This window comes from Nerophis ophidion, linkage group LG23 (assembly GCF_033978795.1).
Source record: "Nerophis ophidion isolate RoL-2023_Sa linkage group LG23, RoL_Noph_v1.0, whole genome shotgun sequence".
Taxonomy (NCBI): Eukaryota; Metazoa; Chordata; class Actinopteri; order Syngnathiformes; family Syngnathidae; genus Nerophis; species Nerophis ophidion.
The window spans coordinates 39,755,095-39,772,282 of NC_084633.1; the positions used below are offsets into that span (position 1 = coordinate 39,755,095).

General features: G+C 37.7%; 1 protein-coding gene across 4 annotated transcripts in view; it reads left to right on the plus strand.

Moving 5' to 3' along the window:
- Positions 1-17,188, plus strand: part of gucy2ca (guanylate cyclase 2Ca) — a 70,727-nt gene that overhangs the window by 9,504 nt on the left and 44,035 nt on the right. For 2 of the 4 annotated variants that reach the window (XM_061884546.1, XM_061884545.1), the window contains exons 3-9: positions 3,278-3,390; positions 8,760-8,827; positions 8,893-9,114; positions 9,187-9,305; positions 13,183-13,282; positions 13,376-13,487; positions 13,549-13,702. In XM_061884546.1, the coding sequence (XP_061740530.1) occupies positions 3,278-3,390; positions 8,760-8,827; positions 8,893-9,114; positions 9,187-9,305; positions 13,183-13,282; positions 13,376-13,487; positions 13,549-13,702 (888 nt within the window). Of the gene's footprint in view, positions 1-3,277; positions 3,391-5,027; positions 5,114-8,759; positions 8,828-8,892; positions 9,115-9,186; positions 9,306-13,182; positions 13,283-13,375; positions 13,488-13,548; positions 13,703-17,188 lie in introns of those variants that run through there. The other 2 variants (XM_061884547.1, XM_061884548.1) reach the window with 2 other exon arrangements.

A 17,188-nucleotide genomic window follows, 5' to 3' on the forward strand; every position in this document is an offset into this window, starting at 1 on the left:
GCGGACGTTGTACCGATCCGTTGTGGTGAAGAAGGAGCTGAGCCGGAAGGCAAAGCTCTCAATTTACTGGTCGATCTACGTTCCCATCCTCACCTATGGTCATGAACTTTGGGTCATGACCGAAAGGATAAGATCACGGGTACAAGCGGCCGAAATGAGTTTCCTCCGCCGTGTGGCGGGTCTCTCCCTTAGAGATAGGGTGAGAGGCTCTGCCATCCGGGAGGGACTCAAAGTAAAGCCGCTGCTCCTCCACATGGAGAGGAGCCAGATGAGGTGGTTCGGGCATCTGGTCAGGATGCCACCCAAACGCCTCCCTAGGGAGGTGTTTAGGGCACGTCCAACCGGTAGGAGGCCACGGGGAAGACCCAGGACACGTTGGGAAGACTATGTCTCCCGGCTGGCCTGGCAACGCCTCGGGATCCCCCGGGAAGAGCTAGACGAAGTGGCTGGGGAGAGGGAAGTCTGGGTTTCCCTGCTTAGGCTGTTGCCCCCGCGACCCGACCTCGGATAAGCGGAAGATGATGGATGGATGGATGGATGCTTTTCATGAGATCTGCGGGTCTCAAAGTTTCCCCCAGGTCAGAAAACAGCTGTCTCTCCAAGCAGCACCATAATGACCAACATTAAAACACAGTAGCATGGTAGGCCTAAGTATTCATTCAAACAAGGCAGAGGTTTATTTAACAAGTATACCGTATTTCTCGGACCTTAGGGCGAACCAGATCATTAAACACACTGCCGTATTTCCTTGAATTGCCGCCAGGGCGCTAATTAATTTAAAACCTCTTCTCACTCCGGCGCTTACCAAAGGCATGCGGTAAAGGCAAGCATGCGCTTATAAATTTGAGTGTGATGTAAGGATACCATCATGAAAAGCACATTTAATAAAAAATAAAACGTTATTATGGTCTTACCTTTACTTATAAATGAAGTCTTGCTTATTTTTCTTCAGTTTCAAAAGTCTCTCTGTCTCGATTGAAATCTTCCTTTATTACCTCCTGCTTCGATTGAAAGTCCAGTTTAGAAAACTCTTTTATTTTAGATATGTAATCCTCCATGTTAAAAATGCAAGCGAGAGGAAAAAATAAACACACGCTGCTCACTCTTGCTGCTTGTTGTCACTTCTTCTGCAGCCGAGTAGTCGCAAGAAGGATCACTAGCGCCCTCTACCACCAGGAGGCGGGAGTCATTTAATGACTAATATTTGACACACGCAGCTACGGTATATTAATAAAACATAGCTGCTTACGGTTCTTTTTAGCATATTCAATAGCTTGGACCTTAAATCCTACTGAATAGCTCTTAATCTTCTTCCCTTTATGCGATTTCAAATTGTTGAAATCAGCCTCCTCCATTCTGAAAATGATGACAGGTGAAGTGTCACTCGTGACGTGACGAGTTTGACCCGGCGGAAATTCTAGACATGCGCTAATAAAAATAACATTTTGCGAAATGAGTTTGACCCGGCAGTAATTCTAGGCAGGCGCATACTATACCCGGCGGCAATTCAAGGAAATACGGTATTATGATTATTGTCTACATTTAATACTTCCTTGTGGTCTACATAAAATGTGATGGTGCTTCTTTGCTCCAAATGTCGCATGGATGATGTTTTACACATCGCTTTCTGACCCTCTCTTCAGAATGTGCGGCCGTATTTACGTGCCTCCACGTTGACAGCCTCTTCTCCCCATTATCTTTGTCGTAGTTTTCAGAGCTTCCATAACGAGTCTACCGACAGTTAGAAGTTACAACTGTACGCTACTTTATATACAACAGCGGAGGATAGCGTTACACGCAGTTTGAACAGTAACACTGTTGAATATTCTTTGGCAACCCACTGAATCAAGGGTGTCCAAACTACGGTCGGCGGCTTCAATTTGGCCCACAAAGGGCTGGAGTTTAACAAACAATCTGGCCGAGGAGGGCGTTAACATCCATCCATCCATCCATTTTCTTCCGCTTATCCGAGGTCGGGTCGCGGGGGCAGCAGCCTAAGCAGGGAAGCCCATACTTCCCTCTCCCCAGCCACTTCGTTTAGCTCTTCCCGGGGATCCCGAGGCGTTCCCAGGCCAACCGGGAGACATAGTCTTCCCAACGTGTACTTGGTCTTCCCCGTGGCCTCCTACCGGTTGGATGTGCCCTAAACACATCCCTAGGGAGGCGTTCGGGTGGCATCCTGAGCAGATGCTCGAACCACCTCATCTGGCTCCTCTCCATGTGGAGGAGCACCTGACTGTGTGGCATGTAGCCATTTTGAGTGATTCAGGCCAGTTACCATGGAGTGTACTTTCTACAATCAAAACACACAGCATGACAAAATTCAAACAAAAACAAAAAAACTGCACAAAAAGTCCACAGACATCTCCCACATAAAAACATGCACACTGAACGTTTTGATGGGGGGGAAAAAGCACTCTCTCCACACTTATCCATGTTTGGTGCATTTTAGCTTGCTTACTTAAATGTAGAATATATGTAGAATATATTTATATGATTCATATACAATGTTATATATTATACATATCATATATTATATTATTTATAATTATTATTATTTATTATTATCATTGTCTATTGTGAGCAAACTGTGGTGCTGAATTTCCCCCAGGGATCAATAAAGTACTTTCTATTCTATTCTATTTTATTCTATCGATATTTCTGATTGATTACAAAACTTTAAGGAAACCGTCACAAAGGTAAACAAGGTATAGGGGTTCAACTTTCACATACTCCATCCATCCATTTTCTACCACTTGTCCCTTTTGGGGTTGTAGGGGGAGCTAGAGCCTATCTCAGCTATATATATATATATATATATATATATATATATATATATATATATATATATATATATATATATATATATATATATATATATATATATATATATATATATATATATATATATATATAGGGGCCGGCGTGGCGCAGCGGAAGAGTGGCTGTGCGCAACCCGAGGGTCCCTGGTTCAATCCCCACCTAGTACCAAACTCGTCACGTCCGTTGTGTCCTGAGCAAGACACTTCACCCTTGCTCCTGATGAGTGCTGGTTAGCGCCTTGCATGGCAGCTCCCTCCATCAGTGTGTGAATGTGTGTGTGAATGTGGAAGTAGTGTCAAAGCGCTTTGAGTACCTTGAAGGTAGAAAAGCGCTATACAAGTACAACCCATTTATCATTTATATATATATATATACATACAGTATTATTATCTCAGCTACCAAAAATACTTCCTTGCCATCAAATGATGATAACGCTCATCCTTCACGCTTGCAGACTTCAACTTTACTTTGACTGCAAACTTCTACGGCTTCAACACCACCTTCTACAACCGACAAGGCTGCGGCAGCAGCACCTGTGAGGGCGTGGCCATATTGAAGATGCTGCATGTGAGTTTGGACAAACTCCTCTTTTTCTTTGAGTTTTCTTCACAGATAGCCGTGAAATACACTCCACTCGGCCACAAACATCTCTCATTGGACCTGGGCTGTCCATTTGCTTTCATCGCAGTCAGACTGACTCAAATAAATGCACAATCAGTCAGGTACACCAGTGTTTTTCAACCTTTTTTGAGCCAGGGCACATTTTTTGTGTTAAAAAAATCCAAAGGCACACCACTAGCAGAAATCATTAGAAAAACGAAAGTTGACAGTAAAAAGTCGTTGTCGCAATGGTTGGATATGACTTTAAAGCATAACCAAGCATGCATCGATATAGGGTCCTGCAACGAGTGACGACTTGTCCGGGGTGTACACCGCCTTCCGCCCGATTGTAGCTGAGATAGGCACCAGCGCCCCACGCGATCCCAAAGGGAATAAGCGGTAGAAAATGGATGGGCATCAGTATAGCTCTTGTCTCAAAGTAGGTGTATTGTCACCACCTGTCAAATCACGCCCTGACTTATTCGGAGTTTATTGCTGTTTTCCTGTGTGTGGTGTTTTAGTTCTTGTCCTGCGCTCTTATTTTGGTGGCTTTTTCTATTTTTTGGGGGGTATTTTTCCTGTAGCAGTTTCATGTCTTCCTTTGAGCGATATTTCCCGCATCTACTTTGTTTTAGCAATCAAGAATATTTCAGTTGTTTTTATCCTTCTTTGTCGGGACATTGTTGATTGACATGTCCTGTTCGGATGTACATTGTCTTTGCTCCAAAGTAAGTCTTTGCTGTCGTCCAGCATTCTGTTTTTGTTGACTTTGTAGCCAGTTCAGTTTTAGTTTCGTTCAGCATAGCCTTCCCTAAGCTTCAATGCCTTTTCATAGGGGCACTCACCTTTTGTTTATTTTGGTTTTAAGCATTAGACACATTTTCACCTTCACCCTGTCTCCCGCTGTTTCCGACATCTACAGTACAAAGCAATTAGCTACCGGCTTCCACCTACTGATATGGAAGCGTATTACAGGGTTACTCTGCCGAGCTCTAGACAGCATCGACACTCAACAACAACACATCATTTTGCAGATTGTAATTACTGGTTTGCAAAAAAATGTTTTAACTCGACTAGGTGAAATTAGATCATCTCCTACGGCACACCAGACTGTGCAGTGTGCCGCGGCACAGTGGTTGAAAAACACTGATGTACACTTTAATAATAATATTCTTGCATGGGAAAAAAACCAAGAGTAAAAATGTTAGGAAAAAAACAGCAAATAAATGGGCATGTAATGAAAAAAGCTGAAGTTATCTAACTAAGAATGAATAATAATATACTTAGTCACCTTTAATACAAAAGGTGACACAATATTTGTTTTCAGCATTTTTTGAAACAACAAAATATGAAAATGGCCCCTGCATAATTTGACCCTTCAGCATTGTGGCCCTTGGTGGAAAAAGTGTGGACACGCCTGAACCAAAGTACCAAAAGTATCTATTTTGATTTGACAATCGATATTACAGCATGAAGATATGATGCAAATTCAGTAAGATACACAGTGTAGTGAATTAAACTAAAATTATAATGTGTTATTTATTGATATGACTAAAACTCATAAAACATTTACAATGGCATGAAATACCACATACTTTTTGTTTCTTCAGGGCCACCGTACATTGGAAGTTCAAGCTAGCCTCTTTACCCAACCTCGTTTGCATTTCTGACAGACAACAAACACGGTGCGGTGAGTTTCACATCTAAATTATGCCCGAATAATTACGTGTCACATATTTACAACTTAGTGATGATTCAAAAGAGCGACATTAGAGCCGACTAGTTTTGACGTTACTTATATCAGAGAAGCTCGGACAGTGAGCTGCGTGCTATGAATAGCCGTCGCAGTGCATTCTGGGACTTGTAGTCTCATGTCGTGTACAGTTGTGCTGTTTAACTAGCCAGTCAAAGGATTTAAACTTTTTTTTCAGTGAAATAACCGACGGATACAATAATATTTTGAAATAATAATAAAACACACTGTCATCAGTGTTATTTTTGCGATTGCCAATCCATAAAAGCACCGGAGCTGACTTAAAAGTATGAGTGAGTGAGTGAATTATTTTTATATAAAAGCGGAAAAAAAAGTAGCTATCGGTGCCTCATTTTGATTCTTAATGCATGCGGACTCATATACGTGCAAAATGTACAAGTAATGTCGCGGCCCGACACAAACACAAGCGCCAAGTAGCCACAAAAACAACAACAACAACAACAACAACACAGTGCTCCTTATGCACCAATGGCGGTTACTGTCAGCCAGGTTGCATTCAGGAACACCCGGAATTCAGAGTGTCAGAAATGATGGCTCAAGTAATGGTAAATGGTTAATGGGTTGTACTTGTATAGCGCTTTTTTTACCCCTTTTTACTTCCATATTCGCCCATTCACTCACACATTCACACACACATTCAAGTCATTTTCTGCACATTCTCAATGTTCATTATTGCCACAATAATTATGACAATTTGTTGTTGATTTTGTCTTATTTTTGAATGTGTCAAACATTACAACTCAAGTAAGTTGTGTTTTTTTTTGCATGATCTGTATTGCAGAAATAATTATGACAATTTGTTGTGGATTTTATGTCTTATTTTTTTAATTTATTACATGGTAAACATTTATTTGAATAATTGAATTATTTAAATAACTAGTCTGTTCAATTTAATTGCCACAAAATTCCCCCAAAATAAAATATTTTATTTTATTTTTTTTACAAAAATGTCCATGTTGCTAATTTTTAAGTACTGGTTTGGGCACCGTTTATGCTCTGACATTGTTTTTAAAATACGGATTTGGTACTAGTATCGTAATGTAGCATCTTGTGATGCTCAATTTAAACTTTATTGCCAATTTTTACATGTCAACACAGCCCTCATAACATGATTAGCACAACAGTGCTAAGCTAGCAGGTTGCCACATCATGCACCAATGGCGTTACTGCCAGTGATGTTGCTTTCAGGAAGACCAGGGATTTAGAGTGTCAAACATTACAACTCAAGTATGTCGTGTCTTATGACAATTTTTTGTGGATTGTGTTTCAGATTTTTGAATTTAAGTTACTTACTCATAATTCCATCCATGTAATTTTAGTATTTCAATTACAAAGCGGTACTTCAGAAAATAGAAAACATTCAACGTTCACATTTTAGTAAAAAAAACAAAAAGAAAGAGAAAGTCTTAAAAAATGGTAAATGACTTGCAAATTTTTTTTTTTAATTTTTGGGGAATTGTGTGACACTAGTTGAACACACCCGTAAATTAAATACAAAAACAATGTTTAGTTGAAACAAAGTATTTTAATTAAAAGTATATTTAAAATAAAATCTAGAAATATTTTGTATATAATATAGTTTAACAGACTAGACTAGACTTCTAGACTAGACTAGACTTGCTTTTTATTGTCTTTCAAATTTGAACTTTACAGCACAGATAAGAACGAAATTTAGTTACATAAGCTCATGGTAGTGCAGGATAAAAAAAAGCAATAAGGTGCATATATAAATAAATAAATATATAGAGATAATATATAAATATATTTATAAATAAATAGATTACTGTACGGATAAATATATGGCACATTTTTACATGCGTCCACGTTTATGGATGTATGTTATATTGTCTTTTTTATTCCAGCGAGTTGATCCATTTTGGGGGGAGTTGAGGGGATAATTATGATGCGTTCAAGAGTCTTACGGCCTGAGGGAAGAAGCTGTTACAAAACTTGGAGGTTCTGCTTCGGAGGCTGCGGAACCTCTTTCTAGAGTCCGGCAGTAAAAACAGTCCTTGGTGGGGGTGGGAGGAGTCTTTGCAGATTTTCTGAGCCCTGGTCAGGCAGCGGCTTTTTGCGATCTCCTGGATAGGAGGAAGAGGAGTCCTGATGATCTTTTCCACCATCCTCACTCCTAATTTCTCAAAAAGTACTTAAATGAAAAATAAATATTTTAATCCAAAATATTTAAATAAATAAAAAAAACAGCTTTGTATTTTGTGACATTCAAGTTAAACAGACCAGTAATTTACTATTTGAATGAGCAGCAATTTAGTATTGCACAAGCCTTTTTAAAACTGTATTCATTTTAAAATACAATAATTTGCATGTTTTCCATTTTTGAAGTACCTGTTTGGGCACAGGCATGGTTTTTAATGGCCTACTGAAAGCCACTACTACCGACCACGCAGTCTGATAGTTTATACATCAATGATGAAATATTAACATTGCAACACATGCCAATACGGCCGCTTTAGTTTACTAAACTGCAGTTTTAAATTTCGCGCATTGTAGAGGACATTTTGTTCCAGCATCGTTCCCAGCTATAAATCGTCTGTTTTCATCGCATAATTACACAGTATTCTGGACATATGTGTTGCTGAATCTTTTGCAATTTGTTCAATTAACAATGGAGACGTCAAAGAAGGAAGCTGTAGGTGGGAAGCGGTGTATTGCGGCCGCCTTTTGCAACACAAACACAGCCGGTGTTTCATTGTTTACATTCCTGACAGATGACGGTGAAGCTTTACTATGGAACAGAGCGGTCAAGCGAACACGGTTGGATTGGACCACAAACACAAAGTACAGTGTATTATGCAGCGATCATTTCGAAAGATCGTGTTTCGAAGAGGGTCCCTTGTGAAGGGCAGAGATGGGCATCGCCGCCACCCGTCGACGGGTGTTGAAGAAAGGCGCGGGGCCGACCTTCAGGTTGTACAGGTACGACCATATAATCTCACTAAAACACTAGTAATACAATAAGCAGATAAGGGATTTTCCAGAATTATCCTAGTAAATTTGTCTAATAACATCTGAATCGCTCCCACTATGTAGTCTTTTTTTCTTTTTTCTAGTCCTTCACTCTCACTTTCCTCATCCACGAATCTTTCATTCTCGCTCAAATTAATGGGGAAATCGTCGCTTTCTCGGTCCGAATCACTCTCGCTGCTGGTGGCCATGATTGTAAACGATGTGAGGAGTTCCACAACCCGTGACGTCACGCGCACATCGTCTGCTACTTCCGGTACAGGCAAGGCTTTTTAATTAGCGACCAAAAGTTACAAACTTTATCGTGGATGTTCTCTACTAAATCCTTTCAGTAAAAATATGGCAATATCGCAAAAAGATAAAGTATGACACATAGAATGGACCTGTTATCTCCGTTTAAATAATCGCATTTCAGTAGGCCTTTAAAGTACCTATTTGGTAGTATTTTGGTAAAGGGCCATTGACTTGGCTTGCTTGAACTTCCAGTGGGTAACATTACTTTCAATGTAAGGACCTAGAAGAAGTGCGGGTGAGTTTATTATCAAGGTGGTGTGAGCACTCAGTCATCTCTCCGCAGAACAAAGGTGAGGTGGGATGCGTCATGCTGGGTCCGTCCTGCACGTTCGCCACCTTCCAGTTAGTGGAGTGAGTATGACGCTGCTACCTTCCCCTCACCTTATGGGCCCGCTCATGTCCCGCCCGTGCTTCAGCGACGTCATCGGCCTGAGCCTGAGCATTCCCATCATCTCGGCGGGGAGCTTTGGCCTGTCGTGCGACTACAAGCCCAAACTCACCCGCATCCTGCCGCCGGCGCGCAAGATCTCCGACATGTTTTCCAACTTCCTGATGGAGGTGCTGCCCTTCAAGGACCAGTGGGAGCACGTTTACGTCTACAAGAAGTTTGTGGACAATGCCACCGAGGACTGCTTCTGGTCAGTGGCTCCCGTACCTTCATGAGCAAGTTCACCGTATTGTCACCTTCTTGCCTTCTCTTTGTGGCGCAGGTACACTAACGCGCTGGAAGCACCTGCAGCCAACTTCGCCAAGCAAATAAAGAGGCAGATGCTCCGAACAGAGGATGAGCTAACGAAAGCCCTCATGTCTGAGGAACGACACAGTAACAGTGGGTGTCCTTTGTTCTCTTTCAAACAAGGTGGAAAGATTGGGCTCAGTTTATCAACGCCTTCATGCTCGTGTAGACTTTCAAAGCATTAAAGCAGTGGTGTCCAATCTACAAACCCCGTTTCCAAATGAGTTGGGAAATTGTGTTAGATGTAAATATAAACGGAATACAATGATTTGCAAATCATTTTCAACCCATATTCAGTTGAATATGCTACAAAGAAAACAAATTTGATGTTCAAACTGATAAACATTAACTTTAGAATCTGATTTTATTTGTGCATCTGCTTTGTGGGAGGAATGTCTCATCGACACAAAAGCAATCCACATGTGCAAATTCAATACAAATACAAAATCAAGCATATTTATATTAAAATCTCAAAAATACATTTACAAATACACAATTATTTATACAAATTCTTAATTTGTTAGTCACATTTTGGTATTTATACATTTTATTTGTATATATTTTCAGATCTAAAAAATATATTTACAAATACACATTTATTTATACAAATTCTTAATTTATACGTCACATTTTTATATTTATACATTTTCTTTGTATATATTTTCAAATCTCAAAAAATTATTTACAAATACACATTTATTTATACAAATTCTTGATTTATTTGTTTGTCACATTTTTATATTTATACATTTTATTAGTATATATTTTCAAATCTCAAAAATATATTTACAAATACACATTTATTTATACAAATTCTTGATTTATTTGTATGTCACATTTTTATATTTATACATTTTATTTGTATATATTTTCAAATCTTAAAAATATATTTACAAATACACGTTTATTTATACAAATTCTTGATTAATTTTTATGTCACATTTTTGTCTGTATAGATTGTATTTGTATATATTTTCAAATCTCAAACATTTATTTACAAATACATGTTTATTTACACAAATTCTTGATTAATTTTTATGTCACATTTTTATATTTATACATTTTATTAGTATATATTTTCAAATCTCAAAAATATATTTACAAATACACATTTATTTATACAAATTCTTGATTTATTTGTATGTCACATTTTTATATTTATACATTTTCTTTGTATATATTTTAAACCTCAAAAAATTATTTACAAATACACATTTATTTATACAAATTCTTCATTTATTTGTTTGTCACATTTTTATATTTATACATTTTATTAGTATATATTTTCAAATCTCAAAAATATATTTACAAATACACATTTATTTATACAAATTCTTGATTTATTTGTATGTCACATTTTTATATTTATACATTTTATTTGTATATATTTTCAAATCTTAAAAATATATTTACAAATACACGTTTATTTATACAAATTCTTGATTAATTTTTATGTCACATTTTTATCTGTATAGATTGTATTTGTATATATTTTCAAATGTGAAGTGAATTATATTTATATAGCGCTTTTCTCTAGTGACTCAAAGCGCTTTACATAGTGAAACCCAATATCTAAGTTACATTTAAACCAGTGTGGGTGGCACTGGGAGCAGGTGGGTAAAGTGTCTTGCCCAAGGACACAACGGCAGTAACTAGGATGGCGGAGGCGGGGTTCGAACCTGCAACCCTCAAGTCGCTGGTACGGCCACTCTACCAACCGAGCTATACCGTCCCACAATCTCAAAAATGTATATACAAATACATGTTTATTTACACACATTTTTGATTAATTTGTATGTCACATTTTTATATTTATACATTTTATTTGTGTATATTTTCAAATCTCAAAAATATATTTACAAATACACGTTTATTTATACAAATTCTTGATGAATTTTTATGTCACATTTTTATATGAATACATTTTATTTGTATATATTTTCAAATCTCAAACATTTATTTACAAATACATGTTTATTTACACAAATTCTTGATTAATTTTTATGTCACATTTTTATATTTATACATTTTATTTGTATATATTTTCAAATCTCAAACATTTATCTACAAATACATGTTTATTTACACAAATTCTTGATACATTTTTATGTCACATTTTTATATTTATACATTTTATTAGTATATATTTTCAAATCTCAAAAATATATTTACAAATACACATTTATTTATACAAATTATTGATTTATTTGTATGTCACATTTTTATATTTATACATTTCATTTGTATATATTTTCAAATCTCAAAAAATCATTTACAAATACACATTTATTTATACAAATTCTTGATTTATTTGTGTGTCACATTTTTATATTTATACATTTTATTAGTATATATTTTCAAATCTCAAAAATATATTTACAAATACACATTTATTTATACAAATTCTTGATTTATTTGTATGTCACATTTTTATATTTATACATTTTATTTGTATATATTTTCAAATGTGAAGTGAATTATATTTATATAGCGCTTTTCTCTAGTGACTCAAAGCGCTTTACATAGTGAAACCCAATATCTAAGTTACATTTAAACCAGTGTGGGTGGCACTGGGAGCAGGTGGGTAAAGTGTCTTGCCCAAGGACACAACGGCAGTAACTAGGATGGCGGAGGCGGGGTTCGAACCTGCAACCCTCAAGTCGCTGGTACGGCCACTCTACCAACCGAGCTATACCGTCCCACAATCTCAAAAATGTATATACAAATACATGTTTATTTACACACATTTTTGATTAATTTGTATGTCACATTTTTATATTTATACATTTTATTTGTGTATATTTTCAAATCTCAAAAATATATTTACAAATACACGTTTATTTATACAAATTCTTGATGAATTTTTATGTCACATTTTTATATGAATACATTTTATTTGTATATATTTTCAAATCTCAAACATTTATTTACAAATACATGTTTATTTACACAAATTCTTGATTAATTTTTATGTCACATTTTTATATTTATACATTTTATTTGTATATATTTTCAAATCTCAAACATTTATCTACAAATACATGTTTATTTACACAAATTCTTGATACATTTTTATGTCACATTTTTATATTTATACATTTTATTTGTATATATTTTCAAATCTTAAAAATATATTTACAAATACATGTTTATTTACACAAATTCTTGATTGATTTGTATGTCACATTTTTATATTTACTCATTTTATTTGTATACATTTTCAAATCTCAAAAATTTATTTACAAATACACGTTTATTTATACAAATTCTTGATTAGTCCGTCACATTTTTATATTCATACATTTTATTAGTATATATTTTCAAATCTCAAAAATATATTTACAAATACACATTTATTTATACAAATTCTTGATTTATGTGTATGTCTCATCTTTATATTTATACATTTATTGATTGGCAACACTAAATGGTCCCTAGTGTGTGAATGTGAGTGTGAATGTTGTCTGTCTATCTGTGTTGGCCCTGCGATGAGGTGGCGACTTGTCCAGGGTGTATGCCGCCTTCCGCCCGATTGTAGCTGAGATAGGCGCCAGCGCCCCCCGCGACCCCAAAAGGGAATAAGCGGTAGAAAATGGATGGATGGATGGGCATTTATTTACACAAATTCTTGATTAATTTGTACGTCACCTTTTTATTTATACATTTTATTTTTATATACACGTTTTTTTTTTTTTTACAAATTACTTATTTATTTGTATGTCACATTTATGTTTGTATATTTATTAATCTATGCATATAATTGATGTATATAAGTTGATGTGAGACGTCAAACATGTATATTTTCAGAATGTGCTTATTCTCTTCTTGGCCAAAGTAAATTAAATATGAAGTTATCTTTATTTTCAAGTTATCGTGCCATGATTTCCCTCCATGGGCTAAACTGGGTTTGACACCCCTGAGGTGGACAGATTGGCTTTTTAGGTGATGTTTGTTGATGTTTTCCTTTCAGTTTTCATCCTCTGTGGCCGCCTTGACGACGTACTTTCAGTGAAGGCCAAAGTGGGTCCTCTTCACCAGGACACCGTCTTCCTTCTTCTGGACCTTTACAAGTAAGTCCAACAAGACTGGGCTGTTTTGCCGCCATGATGCTTCAGAGTAAATGGAAGCTGGAATGACGAAGACAAGTCTTGTCTCTATTCCAGCCCTGAGTATTACGTCAACGCCACGTCCAGTCAGGGCATGCAGGACGTCCTGGTGGTCACGCTCCCAAAGAGGAACTACGACTATGGATCTGCTCTCCAGTTCAACGACACGGTGAGATGACTCCCTGACTTCAACTCCCCCGTGACGCTCTTCAACTCCTTTTCATGGACAGATCAACGATTACGTGGCCGGCTATCATGACGGCGCCCTGCTGTTTGGTAAAGTGCTGAGGGAGAGAGAGCTGAGTCAGCGGAACAACTCAAACTACAGAGACTCTCATGACGTCCCGCTCAGCGACAACCCATTTGGGAATGTCTCCTTCCTCGGTAAGCGCGCCCACTGACACGACTACACTACACCATAAATGCTGACATGCATACTGTACATACTTACATGCAGACATGCAGACGTACATACATACTTACAAACCCTGTTTCCATATGAGTTGGGAAATTGTGTTAGATGTAAATATAAACGGAATACAAAGATTTGCAAATCATTTTCAACCCATATTCAGTTGAATATGCTACAAAGACAACATATTTGATGTTCAAACTCAGACATTTTTTTTTCTAGTGCCTGCTTTGTTTGTTTTTTTCTTAATTGGGGGCATTAAATGATGTATTCCTGCACTCAGCCTGCCTTCTCTGCATCTTGGGGTTCGTCACCAACACCTTGTGACAACAACACTACATTAGGACTGTTAAAACCATCAAATACATCACGACTGAGAAAAATAGAAGAATATTGTCCTTATTTGTGTTGTCCGTTATGAATTGGCAGCTGGAGTCGGACTTTGTTAATTTTGGCGACTGATTACGACCAGGAGGAGTGCGAGTCAATGATCAGTTTTTCAGTTGTTTGCCTTTTCTTTGGCAGCTTGATGAGACCCATGTAGTTCAAGCAGAAGTTGATCAGGTCCTGCAGCAGCTCCTCTCCAATATGCTCCTGGATAGCCTGCCACAGACAATATTATTTATATGTGGACACGGCTCTCGAAGAAAACTACAAACCCCTTTTCCATATGAGTTGGGAAATTGTGTTAGATGTAAATATAAACAGAATACAATGATTTGCAAATCCTTTTCAACCCATATTCAGTTGAATGCACTACAAAGACAACATATTTGATGTTCAAACTCATTAACTTTATTTTTTTTTGCAAATAATAATTAATTTAGAATTTCATTGCTGCAGCACGTGCCAAAGTAGTTGGGAAAGGGCATGTTCACCACTGTGTTACATCACCTTTTCTTTTAACAACACTCAATAAAGGTTTGGGAACTAAGGAAACTAATTGTTGAAACTTTGAAAGTGGAATTCTTTCCCATTCTTGTTTTATGTAGAGCTTCAGTCGTTCAACAGTCGTATTTTACGCTTTATAATGCGCCACACATTTTCCATGGGAGACAGGTCTGGACTGCAGGCGGGCCAGGAAAGTATCCACACTCTTTTTTTTTTACGAAGCCACGCTGTTGTAACACTTGTCTTGCTGAAATAAGCAGGGGCGTCCATGATAACGTTGCTTGGATGACAACATATGTCGCTCCAAAACTTGTATGGATCTTTCAGGATTAATGATGCCTTCACAGATGTGTAAGTTACCCATGCCTTGGGCACTAATGCACCCCCATACCATCCCACATGCTGGCTTTTCAACTTTGCGCCTATAACAATCCGAATGGTTATTTTCCTCTTTGTTCTGGAGGACACCACGTCCTCTGTTTCCAAATATAATTTGAAATGTGGACTCGTCAGACCACAGAACACTTTTCCATTTTGCATCAGTCCATTTTGGGTGAGCTCGGGCCCAGTCAAGCCATCGGCGTTTCAGGATATTGCTGATAAATGGGTTTGGCTTTGCATAGTAGAGTTTTAACTTGCACTTACAGATGTAGCGACCAACTGTAGTTACTGACAGTGGTTTTATGAAGTGTTCCTGAGCCAATGTGGTGATATCCTTTACACACTGATGTCGGTTTTTGATGCAGTACCGCCTGAGGGATCAAAAGTCCGTAATATCATCGCTTACGTACAGTGATTGCTCCAGATTCTCTGAACTTTTTGATGATTTTTACGGACCGTAGATGTTAAAATCCCTAAATTCCTTGCAATAGCTCGTTGAGAAATGTTGTTCTAAAACTGTTTGACAATTTGCTTACAAATTGGTGACCCTCACCCCATCCTTGTTTGTGAATTACTTAGCATTTCATGGAAGCTGCTTTTATACCCAATCATGGCACCCACCTGTTCCCAATTAGCCTGCACACCTGTGGGATGTTCCATATAAGTGTTTGATGAGCATTCCTCAACCTCATCAGCATTTATTGCCACCTCTCCCAACTTCTTTGTCACGTGTTGCTGGCATCAAATTCTAAAGTTAATGATTATTTGCACAAAAAAAATTGTTTGTCAGTTTGAACATCAAATATGTTGTCTTTGTAGCATATTCAACTGAATATGGGTTGAAAATGATTTGCAAATCATTGTATTCCGTTTATATTTACATCTAACACAATTTCCCAACGGGATTTGTACATACATACATACATACATACATACATACATGTGCAGCCCCCTGACGCAGCACAATAAACAGTGAGCAAAGTCACAGATCTGAGATCAGAAAGTTGCTTAGTTGTGTTTGTAGATAACTGAATATGCTGACATGTGCACTTTTATTTTGCTGCTTAAGATCATTTGATTTGAATTATTCCATATCACTATTGACTATTCATGGCACTGGTGGTCAGGACCACTTCATTCTAGAGGGGGGCGGGGGGGGGGGGATCCTCTCCAAGGTTTCCATAGTCAGCATTGCCACTGGATGTGAATTCTCCCTGCCCACTGGGTGTGAGTTTTCCTTGCCCTTTTGTGGGTTCTTCCGAGGATGTCGTAGTCGTAATGGTTTGTACAGTCCTTTAAAACATTTGTGATTTAGGCCTATATAAATAAACGTTGATTGATTGATTGAATGATTCAAGGTATTTGGGGGCCCGAGGCAAAGGGGGCACCAGACACCTAAGGCCCCCCCACCGCCAAAAGAAAAGTAAAGCACATTACACAGTAACCTTTTAGAATTGAAACAAGTATGTTTTTATACAAATGATAATACATGAATATTAATGTGTATACATTATATCAAATATGTAATTAACATGAATAGAAAGCAGAAAATTAACCTAACCTGAAAAAATACAGAAATGTATACAACATCCATCCATTTCCTACCGCTTATTCCCTTTTGGGGTTGCGGGGGGCGCTGGCGCCTATCTCAGCTACAATCGGGCGAAAGGCGGGGTACACCCTGGACAAGTCGCCACCTCATCACAGGGCCAACACAGATAGACAGACAACATTCACACACTAGGAACCATTTAGTGTTGCCAATCAACCTATCCCCAGGTGCATGTCTTCCCCAGGTGCATGTCTTTGGAGGTGGGAGGGGCCTATCCCCAGGTGCATGTCTTTGGAAGTGGGAGGAAGCCGGAGTACCCGGAGGGAACCCACGCAGTCACGGGGAGAACATGCAAACTCCACACAGAAAGATCCCGAGCCTGGATTTGAACCCAGGACTGCAGGAACTTTGTATTGTGAGGCAGACGCACTAACCCCTCTGCCACCGTGAAGCCCATGTATCAAATCTGCAAACATCACAACATACAAAATATTTCTTAAATACATAATACCATTTTTAAAAAGTACATCACCTTTTCACAAAAGTAATACTAATTTTAAAAAGTCTGTTTTTATAAAAATGATAACGCTTGTAGGTGTATAAATTCTATCAAATGTGTAATTAACATGAATAT